We start from the raw sequence: 19,084 nt of genomic DNA, 5'->3' as shown, positions 1-19,084 counted from the left end.
ACCTTAAGGAGAAATTTGTGAGGGCATGGACGGATAAAGTTGATGACAGTGCATCAACATTAGTTTTTAAGTCATATTTAGGTCTTTATTATAGCATTTAGAGAGTCAACTGCAATGAACTCATGGTGAAATCAAGCCAAAACAAAAACAAAAGCTCAAGAGAAGAAACTTCAAGAAACCAAGGAAATTGCCTAAAACTCAAAGCATCGTGCCACGTTTGGTAATGTTCGTGGCACGTTGAAGGAAGCGTGGGACAAAGGATTCAGCACTGGATATTTCGTGGCACGAAGCAACATGCAACGTGCCACGATGGTTGATTTTGTCTGCTGCCACGTAGGATTAATGAAGCATCGTGCCACGACCAGCCCGTAACGTGGCACGATGATGGGCTTTTCTGAAACCCTAATTTTCTTTCTATAAATAGCCAGCTGCTAGCAAGGGTTTTGGTACTGATTATTATTGCGATTTTGAGCACTAAGGACGACAGGAGACCAAGGAACGAGCCCTGAATCTCATACCAACACCCCGTTGGTTAGATTTATGTATGTTTTCTCTTGTTATTACTTATGATTGTTTAGCTATGAGTAGCTAAACCTTTAGTTTGGTTAAGCCATGATGAAACTTTTGTAATATATGATTTTGTAGTTGAACTCTCTCTATAATCAATGCTATTCAGTTTTTATTCAGAATTACTTGTGTTTATTGCTTTTCATGATTATTGTTTTGTATGACTACTAGCCCTAGCTTCTTGCAATCACATGAATTGATCTTAGGAATTGAATGACTACTAGCCCTAGCTTTTAATCCTGAAATAGTAATTTTGTTTAACTCAACACTAGGAACCTAGAGATAGGAAATTGAGGGTTATGATACATGAATTAACGTTCCAATATTGCTTCCGCGATTATTCAATCACGTTAAGAGATTAACAGGGTTATAACTTAGGAAAGGGCTTTGATGCGAGAGATTGATCAAAGTCACTTAGTTAATTTATCGTAAAAACTGAGTAGTAATTGAGAGTAGAGAGAGGTAGACTTTTTCATATAAAGCAATAGTGGATTCACCGGCTTAACCATTCCTCTCAATATAATTTTCTTTCAAACTCTTTCTACTTTAATCAAATCTGATTAAAACCAAATCTTACTGCCTAGGGCAACCAAATACAAACTTTACACATCCTAACGTATAACATACTTGCTATAATTGAAACTAACACAGTCCTTGTGGATCGATATTTATTACTACTTCGATAGTTTTTGGTACACTTGCCAGATATCTATCAAGTTTTTGGCGCCGTTGCCGGGGACTGTTGAATCATTTCAGCTTGGTAATTTCGTTATTATTTAGGATCTCTGTCATTTATATTTTTTGTTTATATATATAAAAAAAATAAAGAAAAAAAAATTATTATTTATGCTCTTCACCTCTATTTCTTTGTGCTTTGCTACTGACGAGTTTATCCAAGTTTTGCAGCTATGATAGACAGGTTACTCCTCTATAACACATAAGAGATTGCTAAGTTGCAGTATGAAAAATATATGCTATCTTTTAAGATCAGAATTTTGGACAACAAAATCTCGAGTTGTGGTCATTATGAGGCGAATCAACCGGGTAGTGATTGTGAAGGGAAGAAAGAGGTGATCAACATCGATTACAATGCTCAACTGCAAAATATTTTAGATGATTTCTTGGTGTCAAATCAAGTTTCATTTGAGAAGTTTGATGTTCAGTGTGGTGATCTTGTTGAGAAAGCACATGAGTCTCAAAGGAAGTTGGTTCAGATGGAGACTGAGTGTCACGAGGTTGTGGTGGAAGAAAATCCCAAAGTGAGGAGTGCTGACATTTTCCGGAAGTCTGAACAAACAGGGGTTAAGGAAATCACTCGTGTGCAAATGGATGCATATCCTTCTCTAAGGTGGGAGAGCTTAAATTCCAAAGGTTTAACTATGAGCGCATGGGAGCATCTACTTATTTGTTACAAATTCATGGAATTCCTTCCAAACAAGAGGAAGAAGAAGGATGATGTGTTCTTTCTGACATATTTGCCACCCTAACAGTGGTTGAAGCGTCAAGCTCAATGACGTAAAAGAAAGCGCTTGGTGGGAGGCAACCCATCCTTTTTATTATGTCTTTATTTTCAGTATTTTATTTCTATTGTTGAGTCAAACAATTTGTCTTTAATTTTCATTCTGGTTTAACTCGGTTATACCCCCCGTTGATGTAATTGTTCTTGCACTTGTTTATTATTGATGAATTTGTTTGTTTTATTGACTTTTTACAGTTTAGTAACAAATACTTGTTCAAGTGGTATTCCAAAAGTTCAAAAGGAGGAGTGACTTGATTTCAAAGGCGAAGTGTACGGCAGTTAAAGATAGGTAGTCACAACTCCCAGATATCATAACTATAAGGTTCATGGCTAAATTTTCTTTTTCAATTTACTTATATAGAGTGTTCCATGCTTTTACATTTCTAGAACTTGCGTTGTTTCTCTACTGTCGATTGATCTTTGTCATTAGCACACTGAGGCAAAAGTGCTTGGTCCTGTGAGCCTTTTTGAAGCCTACCCTGTTTATATTTGAATAATTATCCTTTCTTTAGCCAAATTGAGCCGGTAGGTTTAGATCTTTTTGTTCGGTGACAAACTGCATTACAAACTTAGAGACTTTTAGGACTTGTCCCATATTGTTTTTCTGAGTTAGGCATTGTAGAATGTTGCTAAATATTAAGTTTAGGGTTGCTATTGGAATTTGCAACCAACTAAGTTGGGGGTGGAGGTACTAGAGAACAAAGAAAGAACATTATCATGAAAAATACACTAAAAATTGGTGTATATACACTCAAAAATGGTGTATCAAAAAAAAGAGAAAGAAAAAAAAATATAGAATGAAAAAGGGACAACACATTGAAAATCAGAGTAACTTTAAACTCGATTGTCCCAATAGTTACAAGTATTCTCTAGTACCTTTGCAATAATTGTGTTCCATAAGGTGAATGAATGATGGATTGAATTTTGTGCTTAACTTCCGCAGGAATGCTTAACTCAAATTTTGTGTAGCCTACTTATCCAAATATTATCCCACCTTCACCTAAGCTCCGTTATAACCCTTAAAGACCTCAAAGTGTGCATTGACATTGATTTTGATTGACGTTTAGAAACTTTTCAAGCTTATGGTAATATGTAGATTGCATGTCGACTGTGTGTGAACCCTTTTCATATTGTTGCGTGGAGTTGTGAATTGGTGGTTGCTAACAAGTTAAACTAGCTCATCTTTAGCTAGTAAGGTGTTGAACTTTTGGGTACTATCGCTTGATCAGGTAATTGTTATTTTACTGTCGATTGTCAATATTGCAAGTAGATTCCTTGAGGACAAGGAATGGTTCAAGTTGGGGGTTGTGATGACAGTGCATCAACATTAGTTTTTAAGTCATATTTAGGTCTTTATTATAGCATTTAGAGAGTCAACTGCAATGAACTCATGGTGAAATCAAGCCAAAACAAGAACAAAAGCTCAAGAGAAGAAACTTCAAGAACCCAAGGAAATTGCCTAAAACTCAAAGCATCGTGCCACGTTTGGTAATGTTCGTGGCACGTTGAAGGAAGCGTGGGACAAAGGATTCAACACTGGATATTTCGTGGCACGAAGCAACATGCAACGTGCCACGATGGTTGATTTTGTCTGCTGCCACGTAGGATTAATGAAGCATCGTGTCACGACCAGCCCGTAACGTGGCACGATGATGGGCTTTTCTGAAACCCTAATTTTCTTTCTATAAATAGCCAGCTGCTAGCAAGGGTTTTGGTACTGATTATTATTGCGATTTTGAGCAATAAGGACGACAGGAGACCAAGGAACGAGCCTTGAATCTCATACCAACACCCCGTTGGTTAGATTTATGTATGTTTTCTCTTGTTATTACTTATGATTGTTTAGCTATGAGTAGCTAAACCTTTAGTTTGGTTAAGCCATGATGAAACTTTTGTAATATATGATTTTGTAGTTGAACTCTCTCTATAATCAATGCTATTCAGTTTTTATTCAGAATTACTTGTGTTTATTGCTTTTCATGATTATTGTTTTGTATGACTACTAGCCCTAGCTTCTTGCAATCTCATGAATTGATCTTAGGAATTGAATGACTACTAGCCCTAGCTTTTAATCCTGAAAAAGTAATTCTGTTTAACTCAACACTAGGAACCTAGAGATAGGAAATTGAGGGTTATGATACATGAATTAACGTTCCAATATTGCTTCCGCGGTTAATAACTTAGGGTTATAACTTAGGAAAGGGCTTTGATGCGAGAGATTGATCAAAGTCACTTAGTTAATTTATCGTAAAAACTGAGTAGTAATTGAGAGTAGAGAGAGGTAGACTTTTTCATATAAAGCAATAGTGGATTCACCGGCTTAACCATTCCTCTCAATATAATTTTCTTTCAAACTCTTTCTACTTTAATCAAATCTGATTAAAACCAAATCTTACTGCCTAGGGCAACCAAATACAAACTTTACACATCCTAACGTATAACATACTTGCTATAATTGAAACTAACACAGTCCTTGTGGATCGATATTTATTACTACTTCGATAGTTTTTGGTACACTTGCCAGATATCTATCAAAAGTCTTGCATCTAGGGTGTAGAACCACCAACATAGTTGAATCCGCTCATGGTGTTTTGAAAAAATATTTGAGGAGTAGCGTGGGTGATTTGGCATCATGTTGGGATGAAATCCACAAGATGTTGGCGGTGCAATTTGGTGAAATACAAGGTAGTTTCGGGAGGAACAAAACGGTGTTTGAGCACAAATACAAAAAGATCAAGATGATGAAAGAATTGGAGGGTTATGTTTCTAGAAAAGCATTGAGATTTATCTATGATGAATTGAAACGCTCCAAGACATTCGCATTTGGTGAGGAAGATTGTGGTTGTGTTCAAATGACATCCTACGGGTTACCTTGTGCGTGTATTATTGCCATGAAGAGCAAGCAAAAATTGCCTCTTGTATTGGATGATATATACCCTCATTGGAAAAGGTTGTGTGTACAAGGAGAGAAGATTGATGATGACTTTTCCGTGATGGAGGAGTGGAATGGCATTCAAGAATTTCTCAAGAAAAGCCCTTACAATATGAAGCTCCACATCAAAGAGATGATGCGTCAAATTGCATTTCCGGAAACCACATTTTTGTCTCCGCCTTTGAAAAAGGTGGTAACCAAGGGAGCACCTAAAAGGAAGAGGACTACACTCAAAGTGTCATCAACGGGTCGAATCCCCTCTAGGTGGGAGACCATTGATTCTCAAAATCCGGATAGTCAACCTTCACAACCAAAGAGGTCACTTCCAAAAAGGAAAGGTGCACGCCTTGGCACTTACTCCCGCTCACAAGCTTCATCCTCCAATTCAAAACCGTTTTGGAATATCCCATACATTTCACAAATTCCAAATATCATGAGGCCTTTTGTTGAAGAAATTGTGAATGTTAAAGGGGATGGTCATTGTGGATTCCGGGTGATAGCTAGGCACTTGGGGATGGATGAGGAAGATCATGTATTGATTCGTCATGCACTAATTCAAGAGTTGAGAAATCATAAGAGTGACTACATGCCGATATATGACACGGAGGAGCGTTATAACATAATCTTGAATGGTTTATACCCTCCAAAACGTACAATTGGTGTTGCGCCTCCAGATAAGTGGATGACCACTCCGGATATGGGTCACATTATTGCTTCTTGCTACAAAAGACCCGTTGTTCTATTGACTTTGTCCGAAACGACGGGTGGTGTATGTGAGACATATTTCCCAATCCGAAGTGCTCCTCCACTTAATCCACATTCCAACATCATGTGTCTTTGCTTTATTCCCGATCACTATCTTCATGTGATTTTGAAGGAAGGTTGTCCGTTACCACCAAGTTGTAAGGAGTGGATGAACAACAAGATTGGTGAGGCGGAGAATTGGCATTTTGCATTTTTGGATAGACAAGACGCTTTCAATGAACTCATGTCTAAGGAGCCTAAGCCGCCAAAGAAACCAACAAATGAGCACAATCCAATTGTTTGTGGTGATACTCCCACCCCGCAAAAAAAGGAACAAGAATTTGAATGGACGGAGGACATGGAAGAGGACGGCAATTTAGGAATATCACTAGACCTCTTAGATAGGTTATAATAGGTTAAGAAAGTTATAGGTCGGTTGGTGTTCGTCCTATTTTTTGGTGGTATTACACCCCGACATATTTTTTGGTGGCCGGTTATGTAATTTGTATATTTGTGGCCAATATTATATATATATTAAATGAAATGAATTATTTTTTTGGTGGCCGGTTATGTCACACCAATTATTGCTTGCATTACTTACTTTGTCTCTAATTATTTGTAATTTGGATCGTTTACGTGTCATTAAGTGTGTTTAAATGATTACGGGTCATTACCGGCGAATTTGTGTTAATTGGACTGTTTGGATCGTTATGTATGATTATGTGATTGTGAAAAAAACGATGTTTTGGTGTAATTTTGATGCACCAAGTCGTATTATCCAATAATATTGTTAAACTGACGTAATTAGGTTCAATTACGAGCATTTTAGGGTTTGGACCCAAACTGCATTCAATGCACATCAGTACACCATTTAATGCTGTACTGATATATCACTAGTGCGTGAGTTAACTCGCGCAAGTGTAATACTATGCGTGAGTTAACTCACGCAGTGTTTTTTTTAATACATGCCTATGCGTGAGTTAACTCACGCAGAGTTTTCCACTTGCGCATCTTAACTTACGCAACGTTACTTAACTAACGTATAGTATTACACTTGCGTTAGTTAACATGCGCATGGGCAAAATTGGCATGGCTGCAGGGTGCGAGCAAAACGTGCTGGGTGGAGAGCAAAATTCAACATAATATAGTTCTAAGTCCACAAAGTTATACTTTGTTAGTCATGGTAAAATCAAAGTCCAATATACTTAATAGTATAGCCTTAAGACACTTGACCAAGGAATCAAAGAAACCGTAGGATCTATATGTATATCCTTAACTCATTTCTTAAAACTCATAAACTTATTTCTTTTCTAAAGGATCCATTAATATCTTGATATTATCCAACCAATACTTACACATCCAATATTTATTTTTTTATTTAAAAAAAAATCTTGTTCCCAACAACATAGAGGCTTGAAGATGTTGTTCTAAAAAAGCATAGACTTATTATCTACTTATTTATTTTATTTTTCCTTCTTTATTTAAAATAATTCATGCGTGAGTTCAGAGGAAAGAAATGGTTAAAGACTTCTCTTAATTTTCATTTTCTTTTTTGGTTACAAAAAGTTTAGGTGGATTCGGCTCCGGTCACCACCAGGGTCAGGGCAGGCCTCCGGGCCCAAAGGACACTTACAGAGGTACTTACAGATCACCCACCAACACCGCCCTCACATCGGCAGCGGGAATCGAACACACAACCTTCTGAGGGGAAGTGGCCCGTTCCTTACCAACTGAGCCAATGTGTGTTGGCAATTTTCATTTTGTTGAACGCATCATAAGTTCACCGTTAATGTTTTGTTTCAAAAAAAAAATGAAATTAAAATCTTTTTTTTTTTACTAAGTCAACAATATTATACATAATTAATTGAGGCTTACTTAAAATAATTAATGATTTTGCGTAAAAAAAACACAATTAGAAAACCAACCATAAAACAGGCCTCACGGCCATAACAGAGAAAAAAAATTATTTTTACCTTCAACAAACACTACATGACTACAAAACTAACATGAACTTGTTAATAATTAAAACCCTTAAATCACTTAATTGATTGAGGCTCAAGATTGATTGTGAGATGTAAAGAAGAAAAAAGTTTTGATAGAAAATGGAAAGGCAAAACGGATGAGAAGTACAAATATGACCAACTAAAATTCTTGAGCTTTTAGTTTGGTTATGTCTCTGATTGTGAATATGTACATAAGATACAAAAATTTTGTAGAAGAGAGAAGAAGAAATAAGAAAGAAGAAGAAAGAAGGAAGAATGAAGAAATATGGATGAAGGAAGAAGAGAGAAGAATGAAGAGAGAAGAAATAAGAGAGAAGGAATAGAGAAGAAAGACGTGAGAGAATGAGAGAATGAAGGGAGAATGAGCTACTTGTGGTTGCATACATACACATATATTTATAAAAAAAAATAAAAAAATTGGAATATGCATGTGTGTGTGGGAACCGTGTGAGGAAGAGGAAGAGGATAAGAAGGAGAAGATATTTTATATCTTAGCAAAGCAATTCATCATCATTAGACTTTACTAGTTACAATTGGTTCTTATAAGAGAAAATTTTCCATGGAAAAAATATTTTTATTGCATAAATCAATCATAAATAATTTTATGAATCTATACAAAAATTTTTGTACAAAACGGAGTTTGTTTTAAAAATTAAGCGCTGTAAAATTTCCGTTTGTGGAAGAGACTGAAAATTAAATTCTCGAGAAATTTTCTGAAAAATTTATCATAAGTCGCTATCGCGACAAAAACTACAAAATATTCGAGTAGCGATAAAAATTCATCGTCGAAGGTATTATTTATTTTTATTTGATCAAAACTAAAATAACCGAGGTAGCATAGTATTATATTATTAACATTTATTTATTTTCTAAAATTACGGGTCTTACAATTACTATCAGCCAACAGAGGAATAGAATAACGTTTGAGTGAAGCTACTGCCATTGATCCGAGGTTTGATTTCTTAGACATGTGACTTTCAATTTATGATTACAACTTGAATTGATTTTCTAATTTAGTATGCTTAATGAGTGTTCCGAAGGCACGTGAACAAAACCCTTTCCTTTAGGAGGTACCAAAAACCTAAAAAATATAGCAATATTGCTTTTTCAGAAACAATTAAATTCTAATTATATCAATATTTTCAATAATTTCCCTCAAAAAAAATAAAATCAATATTTTCATGGATCAACTATAGGCTATTCCGCCAACTTCTAAAAAAACATAAAGTTTTTTCAAAAAAAATCATTATGGCTTAGGATCCCTCCAAAATATTTTAAAGGAAGCAAAAGCCTATCAATGTTGGCTTTCAAAAAACATAATCTTTGTTCAAAAATTTGCGAAAAAATCTAATTGATTTTCAGAAAAAAGATTTTTTCGCAAATCTAGGAGAAAACATTATGTCAAAAAACAATATACTAAATGGACAACACAAAGTACTTGGGTCCAAAAAGTTACACTAATATGCGGCATATACGAATATTGTTTTATAGGTAAACTTGGTCTGCATTGTTTAAGTATTTAGCGATGTGGGACTCAAGAGTGCTATAAGGTGGGTATAACTTCTTTCTCCTACTCGCTCAATTCAATTCAATTCTCTTTTCTTAGTATTTTTATCATCTCAATGGTGGGTCCAATTGGATGAAGATGCTTACATTAGGTCCATTCTTTCAGTAGCGAAACTGGAAGCCTTTTCATTATCCCATTAGCCTTTTTATCTCAAAACAGATCCAAAGTTTCTTGTTGTTTATAGGTCTTCGTATGCTGAGAATTTGTATATGTTATTCTTTAACCTTAGATTAAGATCTCTGAGAGGAATTTCAACACCAGTGCACCTCTCATGTATGTGACAATGACAATGGTGTTTTATTAGATGCACATGAAACACTATCACATTTTACAAAATCATTTTAAATGTATTATGTATTTACCATTATCATATTATATGGTCCAAGTCTTCAACTTATGTAACTTGCACAAATAGAGAGACGGTGGCGTAAAAAGAAGGGAATACAACGACAACAAGGTTTAGAATGCAGGAGCATCCCGAAGCAGTGAGTTCAAGGGATATCAAAGACCTAGCAGAAATAGTGAAACTATCAGCATTCATATAGTTGAAGAGACTAAATAAGATGATGGAAAACTACAAGTTGTCAGCACCATTAGAGTAAATTATTTTGAACCATTCAATATCAACATTATACATATCTTGTATGTCAAAATGAAATGCTGTTAATTTTAATGATAAAAGATTTTTTTTGATAGAATGACATTTTTTTGATCACATTATTATATCCTTTAACACAGCCTAGTGAGGTGAAAATGACGTTTTCTATTTCACAAATGTTAGTTAGATAAATTGTGTTTGATTTTGCACGGAAAAGTTGTAAACTCTCTCAAGACAAGTCCCAAGTACAGGTGAAGAAAACTCAATATAACTCTACATTTATAACAACTTTCTAGCTATTTTTTCTTCTCACCATCAGAAGTGGAACTTAGTTGGATATCCACTTTGACGTACACAACCAATCTAATGAATTCACAATTTACATATTTCTAATCTTCTCATTCTCTTCTATGACTTTTTTGAACATATTCATCAATAGCAAATTTCAAAACTTCCACCCACATATACGATTTTACATGAAAATTAAAATTTGGATTTGAAACTTTGATTTTCTCATCAGGCGTGTGTGAAACAACAGGTTCGAGGATTTACCTATAAAATAGGATTGTATATATATCACTCTTTAACAATACATACAGGGACCCATAGTATACTATGTACTGCGGCTGTCTTGTCCCCTACGTTATACTGTTATTGTATCACATATTATGACAGAAGGACTAACATTGGTGTTGGGCTAGCTTGTAATGGTATGACTATATCAGGTTTGTCTTTTGGATATTTAGAAGTGGTACTCTGGCCTCTTGAGGTGAAAGAGGTACCTCTCTCCAAATTAGCTTTGACAAAGTTGTCATTTTTAATACAAGTCCCCAAACCATAACATCATTGTTGGCCGAAAACTGTTGCATCAACATTGTATTTTACTGCTCGGCTTAATTGCAGTTTTGGCCCCCTATGTTTCAAGAAGTTGCGATTTTGGCCCCCTAACTAAATAAACTAAGAAGTCGCCCCCTAAGTATTGACTTTTTTACAGTTTTGGCCCCATGCCAATTTTGACCAAGTCAAAGCTGACGTGGACGCCACGTATGTATTTATTTATTTTTTAATTATTAGTCTGGATGGTGAAGATTGAACTGTGTGTGGGGGGTGCCGTGAGAAGAAGGTCACAGTAAGTCATTGCAGTAGCAGTACTTGAAAAAAAAAAATTAAAAAAAAGTTGGGGGGAGCCATGGCTACTGCCGCTCCCATGAAGATCCGCCCCTGCTCACAGACATAAAAAGAGGATTGATGTTCAATGAAGAATTGTTAGAAATTTGTAATGAACTTATGGTGTTTATGAAAGAAGAGAAACGAAGAAGCACGGGAGAATTTTGTAAAGCCAATGTGTTTCGATTAATACAGAGATGGATTTGTTGAAAGCTTGGCAGAGTGTGCGATCTGTGGTAGGATATGACATGTCTGCAGTTCTTATGTGAGGAGGGCAATTCGGAATAAAACCAGACTGGGTAGGCTTAATTGTAGTTTTGGCCCCCTATGTTTCAAGAAGTTGCAATTTTGGCCCCCTAACTAAATAAACTACAAAGTCGCCCCCTAAGTATTGACTTATTTACAGTTTTGGCCCCCATGCCAATTTTGCCAAGTCAAAGCTGACGTTGACGCCACGTTTGTATTTATTTATTTTTTTAATTATTAGTGTGGATGGTGAAGATTGAACTGTGTGTGGGGGGTGCCGTGAGAAGAAGGTCACAGTAAGTCATTGGAGAAGCAGTACTTGAAAAAAAAATTAAAAAAAAGTTGGGGGGAGCCATGGCTACTGCCGCCCCCATGAAGATCCGCCCCTGCTCACAGACATAAAAAGAGGATTAATGTTCAATGAAGAATTGTTAGAAATTTGTAATGAACTTATGGTGTTTATGAAAGAAGAGAAACGAAAAAGCACGGGAGAATTTTGTAAAGCCAATGTGTTTCGATTAATACAGAGATGGATTTGTTGAAAGCTTGGCAGAGTGTGCGATCTGTGGTAGGATATGACATGTCTGCAGTTCTTATGTGAGGAGGGCAATTCGGAATAAAACCAGACTGGGTAGGCTTAATTGTAGTTTTGGCCCCCTATGTTTCAAGAAGTTGCGATTTTGGCCCCCTAACTAAATAAACTACAAAGTCGCCCCCTAAGTTTTGACTTATTTACAGTTTTGGCCCCCATGCCAATTTTGCCAAGTCAAAGCTGACGTGGACGCCACGTTTGTATTTATTTATTTTTTTTAATTATTAGTGTGGATGGTGAAGATTGAACTGTGTGTGGGGGGTGCCGTGAGAAGAAGGTCACAGTAAGTCATTGCAGTAGCAGTACTTGAAAAAAAAATTAAAAAAAAGTTGGGGGGAGCCATGGCTACTGCCGCTCCCATGAAGATCCGCCCCTGCTCACAGACATAAAAAGAGGATTGATGTTCAATGAAGAATTGTTAGAAATTTGTAATGAACTTATGGTGTTTATGAAAGAAGAGAAACGAAGAAGCACGGGAGAATTTTGTAAAGCCAATGTGTTTCGATTAATACAGAGATGGATTTGTTGAAAGCTTGGCAGAGTGTGCGATCTGTGGTAGGATATGACATGTCTGCAGTTCTTATGTGAGGAGGGCAATTCGGAATAAAACCAGACTGGGTAGGCTTAATTGTAGTTTTGGCCCCCTATGTTTCAAGAAGTTGCGATTTTGGCCCCCTAACTAAATAAACTACAAAGTCGCCCCCTAAGTATTGACTTATTTACAGTTTTGGCCCCCATGCCAATTTTGCCAAGTCAAAGCTGACGTGGACGCCACGTTTGTATTTATTTATTTTTTTAATTATTAGTGTGGATGATGAAGATTGAACTGTGTGTGGGGGGTGCCGTGAGAAGAAGGTCACAGTAAGTCATTGCAGTAGCAGTACTTGAAAAAAAAATTAAAAAAAAAGTTGGGGGGAGCCATGGCTACTGCCGCTCCCATGAAGATCCGCCCCTGCTCACAGACATAAAAAGAGGATTAATGTTCAATGAAGAATTGTTAGAAATTTGTAATGAACTTATGGTGTTTATGAAAGAAGAGAAACGAAAAAGCACGGGAGAATTTTGTAAAGCCAATGTGTTTCGATTAATACAGAGATGGATTTGTTGAAAGCTTGGCAGAGTGTGCGATCTGTGGTAGGATATGACATGTCTGCAGTTCTTATGTGAGGAGGGCAATTCGGAATAAAACCAGACTGGGTAGGCTTAATTGTAGTTTTGGCCCCCTATGTTTCAAGAAGTTGCGATTTTGGCCCCCTAACTAAATAAACTACAAAGTCGCCCCCTAAGTATTGACTTATTTACAGTTTTGGCCCCCATGCCAATTTTGCCAAGTCAAAGCTGACGTGGACGCCACGTTTGTATTTATTTATTTTTTTTAATTATTAGTGTGGATGGTGAAGATTGAACTGTGTGTGGGGGGTGCCGTGAGAAGAAGGTCACAGTAAGTCATTGCAGTAGCAGTACTTGAAAAAAAAATTAAAAAAAAGTTGGGGGGAGCCATGGCTACTGCCGCTCCCATGAAGATCCGCCCCTGCTCACAGACATAAAAAGAGGATTGATGTTCAATGAAGAATTGTTAGAAATTTGTAATGAACTTATGGTGTTTATGAAAGAAGAGAAACGAAGAAGCACGGGAGAATTTTGTAAAGCCAATGTGTTTCGATTAATACAGAGATGGATTTGTTGAAAGCTTGGCAGAGTGTGCGATCTGTGGTAGGATATGACATGTCTGCAGTTCTTATGTGAGGAGGGCAATTCGGAATAAAACCAGACTGGGTAGGCTTAATTGTAGTTTTGGCCCCCTATGTTTCAAGAAGTTGCGATTTTGGCCCCCTAACTAAATAAACTACAAAGTCGCCCCCTAAGTATTGACTTATTTACAGTTTTGGCCCCCATGCCAATTTTGCCAAGTCAAAGCTGACGTGGACGCCACGTTTGTATTTATTTATTTTTTTAATTATTAGTGTGGATGATGAAGATTGAACTGTGTGTGGGGGGTGCCGTGAGAAGAAGGTCACAGTAAGTCATTGCAGTAGCAGTACTTGAAAAAAAAATTAAAAAAAAGTTGGGGGGAGCCATGGCTACTGCCGCTCCCATGAAGATCCGCCCCTGCTCACAGACATAAAAAGAGGATTAATGTTCAATGAAGAATTGTTAGAAATTTGTAATGAACTTATGGTGTTTATGAAAGAAGAGAAACGAAAAAGCACGGGAGAATTTTGTAAAGCCAATGTGTTTCGATTAATACAGAGATGGATTTGTTGAAAGCTTGGCAGAGTGTGCGATCTGTGGTAGGATATGACATGTCTGCAGTTCTTATGTGAGGAGGGCAATTCGGAATAAAACCAGACTGGGTAGGCTTAATTGTAGTTTTGGCCCCCTATGTTTCAAGAAGTTGCGATTTTGGCCCCCTAACTAAATAAACTACAAAGTCGCCCCCTAAGTATTGACTTATTTACAGTTTTGGCCCCCATGCCAATTTTGCCAAGTCAAAGCTGACGTGGACGCCACGTTTGTATTTATTTATTTTTTTAATTATTAGTGTGGATGATGAAGATTGAACTGTGTGTGGGGGGTGCCGTGAGAAGAAGGTCACAGTAAGTCATTGCAGTAGCAGTACTTGAAAAAAAAATTAAAAAAAAGTTGGGGGGAGCCATGGCTACTGCCGCTCCCATGAAGATCCGCCCCTGCTCACAGACATAAAAAGAGGATTAATGTTCAATGAAGAATTGTTAGAAATTTGTAATGAACTTATGGTGTTTATGAAAGAAGAGAAACGAAAAAGCACGGGAGAATTTTGTAAAGCCAATGTGTTTCGATTAATACAGAGATGGATTTGTTGAAAGCTTGGCAGAGTGTGCGATCTGTGGTAGGATATGACATGTCTGCAGTTCTTATGTGAGGAGGGCAATTCGGAATAAAACCAGACTGGGTAGGCTTAATTGTAGTTTTGGCCCCCTATGTTTCAAGAAGTTGCGATTTTGGCTCCCTAACTAAATAAACTACAAAGTCGCCCCCTAAGTATTGACTTATTTACAGTTTTGGCCCCCATGCCAATTTTGCCAAGTCAAAGCTGACGTGGACGCCCTGTTTGTATTTATTTATTTTTTTTAATTATTTGTGTGGATGGTGAAGATTGAATTGTGTGTGGGGGGTGCCGTGAGAAGAAGGTCACAGTAAGTCATTGCAGTAGCAGTACTTGAAAAAAAAAATAAAAAAAAGTTGGGGGGAGCCATGGCTACTGCCGCTCCCATGAAGATCCGCCCCTGCTCACAGACATAAAAAGAGGATTAATGTTCAATGAAGAATTGTTAGAAATTTGTAATGAACTTATGGTGTTTATGAAAGAAGAGAAACGAAAAAGCACGGGAGAATTTTCTAAAGCCAATGTGTTTCGATTAATACAGAGATGGATTTGTTGAAAGCTTGGCAGAGTGTGCAATCTGTGGTAGGATATGACATGTCTGCAGTTCTTATGTGAGGAGGGCAATTCAGAATAAAACCAGACTGGGTAGGCTTAATTGCAGTTTTGGCCCCCTATGTTTCAAGAAGTTGCGATTTTGGCCCCCTAACTAAATAAACTACAAAGTCGCCCCCTAAGTATTGACTTATTCACAGTTTTGGCCCCCATGCCAATTTTGACAAAGTCAAAGCTGACGTGGACGCCACATATGTATTATTTTTTTTCATTATTAGTGTGGATGGTGAAGATTGAACTGTGTGTGGGGGGTGCCGTGAGAAGAAGGTCACAGTAAGTCATTGCAGTAGCAGTAGTTGAAAAAAAAATTAAAAAAAAGTTGGGGGGAGCCATGGCTACTGCCGCTCCCATGAAGATCCGCCCCTGCTCACAGACATAAAAAGAGGATTGATGTTCAATGAAGAATTGTTAGAAATTTGTAATGAACTTATGGTGTTTATGAAAGAAGAGAAACGAAAAAGCACGGGAGAATTTTGTAAAGCCAATGTGTTTCGATTAATACAGAGATGGATTTGTTGAAAGCTTGGCAGAGTGTGCGATCTGTGGTAGGATATGACATGTCTGCAGTTCTTATGTGAGGAGGGCAATTCGGAATAAAACCAGACTGGGTAAGCTTAATTGCAGTTTTGGCCCCCTATGTTTCAAGAAGTTGCGATTTTGGCCCCCTAACTAAATAAACTACAAAGTCGCCCCCTAAGTATTTACTTTTTTACAGTTTTGGCCCCCATGCCAATTTTGACCAAGTCAAAGCTGACGTGGACGTCACGTATTTGTTTATTTATTTAATTAAACAATATATAATTTTTTTTATTTTTTAATTAAAAAATATTTAAAACATAAATAAATAAACACGTGGCATCCACTTCAGCTTTGACTTGGTCAAAATTGGCATGGGGGCAAAACTGCAAAAAAGTCAATTCTTAGGAGGCGGTTTTGTAGTTTATTTCGTTAGGTTGCCATAATCGCAACTTCTTGAAACATAGGGGGCCAAAACTGCAATTAAGCCTACCCAGTCTGGTTTTATTCCAAATTGCCCTCCTCATATAAGAACTGCAGACATGTCATATCCTACCACAGATCGCACACTCTGCCAAGCTTTCAACAAATCCATCTCTATATTAATGAAACACATTGGCTTTACAACATTCTCCCGTGCTTTTTCGTTTCTCTTCTTTCATAAACACCATAAGTTCATTACAAATTTCTAACAATTCTTCATTGAACATCAATCCTCTTTTTATGTCTGTGAGCAGAGGCGAATCTTCATAGGAGCGGGCAGTAGCCATGGCTCCCCCCCATCTTTTTTTTTTTTAATTTTTTTTTCAAGTACTGCTACTGCAATGACTTACTGTGACCTTCTTCTCACGGCACCCCCCACACTAAATCTCAATTTTTCATATCCAACCATACCCAACCATACTGTCGTCAATTCGAATTTCGATTCCTTTCCTTCCTTGAACTCTCTTTCCTTTTAACGTATAAGCTGTCGGCGCTGATTGTTGATGTTGTGATAACGTTGGTTGGCCTTGATTGCAATGTGAAACAACACAAAAGAAGAATCAGAATAACCGAGGATGGAAGCTTCTCGGTTGCTTTTTTCCCTTCTTCTGTTCTCTTCTACTTTCATTAGCATTTAGGAAGCTTCTCGATAGCTATTTTTTCCCTTATACCTTTAATTATTTATCTGTTGTTTTATAACAATTTTTTTTTAAAGAGGAATGCTACTATGTCATAAGTATAAATGAATAGTATTTGACACATATATTAAAAGACTTTCTCTAATTATAAAAAAGAAATTGATAATAAAAAATGATTTAGTATTTTGAGGAAATGTATTTTTATGTGTTTTTGTCCAAACAATGTTCATTTATGTTTTTTGGTTACAAAAAGTTTAGGTGGGTTCGGCTCCGGTCACCACCAGGGTCAGGGCACGCCTCCGGGCCCAAAGGGCACTTATAGAGGTACTTACAGATCACCCACCAACACTGCCCTCACATCGGCAGAGGGAATCGAACACACAACCTTCTGCAAGGAAGTGGCCCGTTCCTTACCAACTGAGCCAACGTGTGTTGGTAATGTTCATTTATGTTTGTGATCATAGAAAAATACTTTACTACTAGGTCATTTTATTAAAAAGTTTTTTAATGTGTTTGCGACCAAACACTGTTCTAATAACAAATAGTTTTTGGAACATAATTTTTTTCCTTACACTCTTTCTTTCTAACATATAAGAGAAGGTTGAAATCAATTCTTAGTTCTTATTTCTAAATCTAGATTTGTAGCACATAAATTCTTGGTTCTTATTCTAAAAATCGTTACATAAATAATATTTATAGTTTGAACTAGGTCATGATTAAAAAAAAAAACTTATAATATTTTAGTTAGTATTTGCCGCTCCCGCTAATTTTTTGGGCAAGATCCGCCAGTGTCTGTGAGATACAATTCAGCTCGCCGTCGTTAACCAAATCAAAGAAGATAGGCCACACTCTTGAAAGTTACAAGTCAGAAATGGCATTGGACTAAGTAACACAACATGTGTTAAAATACCTCAACTTCCTTTTCATTAAATTGTTAGATGTAAATTTTACTTGTAATGTGAGTGACACCTTTATTTGGGATTCATGTAGAGTGGATATAGTTTTGTTTGATATTTTGCGTCAACAAGTTGATTTTTACATTAAATGAGGTCTTATTTTGGATTTGTGTAGATTGGATACAACCGTAGTTTTAAAACTCGGCTCGGTCATCGACTCGGCGGGGGTACTGGGTCACTGGGTCAATGGTCGAACCACTGAGTCGTTGGTCGAACCGCATGACTGAACCGGAACCACTCGGATGACTCGGTTAGATAACTCGGTCCTTAGATTAAATTTATATAGTTATTTAACCAGATTAACTCGGATTGAATCGGTGACTCGGTCACTTTAGAAACTAAAAATAAGAAAGAAATTTTGTAACGTTGGCCTTCTTTCAGCATGAAACAAGCTAGTCTCAATTCCATAAGTAGCAAAAAATTGAAAAAAGTGAAGCAATAAATAAGGAAGGAAACTCACAGCACATAGCTTCTTAGTGCCCTTAATAGCAGTCTTCAAATTCTCCAAAGTTTCCTGATGATACTCAGGATCACACCATGAAAAATCAAAACGAGCCACTACATAAAACAACAACAAAAATCACATAAAATCATTAACTATCCACTAATTAATGATTTAAAACTCCTTAACACAAATTAAGACAAAAACATACCAGAACCAGACATGCCAGCTTTAAGACATCCAGAAATAGTCTCAACAGATCGAGATTTAGGACCCAATGTTCCAAACCAACAATCTTTGTCATTGCAGAAAAAAAACTCTACAAAAACCATCAACAACAACAATTTCAATTAAATCAATTATCACAAAATTAATAAAAAAAAAACACAAAAACAAGATCTATAGATTAGAATTGAAACACTAAGAACAATAAGAAAGAGTAATAGAAAACTAACGGCTTTTGATGGCTCTAGGATGGAAGCCATCCTAATTGGTTCTTCGAGAAGCAAGTGACTGGAAGGCATGTTTGGTTTGTTTGTTAATCAAAACACAGAATCGATTAAGAAGAAGAGTAGTGGTGTGGTGCGTGAAGAAGAGACCAAACAAACGCAACTTGAAAACCCTTTGAATTGAAAA

At 36.8% G+C, this 19,084-nt stretch overlaps 1 protein-coding gene and 1 long non-coding RNA gene across 2 annotated transcripts; one reads left to right on the top strand and one right to left on the bottom strand.

Annotated features, from left to right (window-relative positions):
- The first annotated feature begins 4,740 nt into the window (after positions 1 to 4,740).
- Positions 4,741 to 6,174, top strand: LOC146918158 (uncharacterized). The gene has a single exon (XM_085722005.1). The coding sequence runs from the start codon at positions 4,741 to 4,743 to the stop codon at positions 6,172 to 6,174; it is 1,434 nt and encodes a 477-aa protein (XP_085578131.1).
- Positions 6,175 to 18,436: 12,262 nt separating this feature from the next.
- On the bottom strand, positions 18,437 to 19,084 carry LOC146918157 (uncharacterized). The gene is made up of 3 exons (XR_015014261.1): positions 18,904 to 19,084; positions 18,666 to 18,767; positions 18,437 to 18,564 (listed from the first exon to the last, which is right to left on the bottom strand). It is a non-coding gene; the product is annotated as an uncharacterized LOC146918157 (long non-coding RNA).

The sequence above is a fragment of the Medicago sativa genome, chromosome 6, assembly GCF_051527215.1.
Source record: "Medicago sativa cultivar Bolivia chromosome 6, Bolivia_mono, whole genome shotgun sequence".
In the NCBI taxonomy this organism is placed as follows: Eukaryota; Viridiplantae; Streptophyta; class Magnoliopsida; order Fabales; family Fabaceae; genus Medicago; species Medicago sativa.
The sequence above is the reverse complement of the archived record's forward strand: the minus strand, read 5'-3'. Positions and strand labels throughout refer to the sequence as shown.

What these genes read in the sequence shown, in the direction of transcription:
- LOC146918158 (XM_085722005.1), top strand. Translation starts at nt 4,741, where the DNA reads ATGTTGGCGGTGCAATTTGGTGAAATACAAGGTAGTTTCGGGAGGAAC.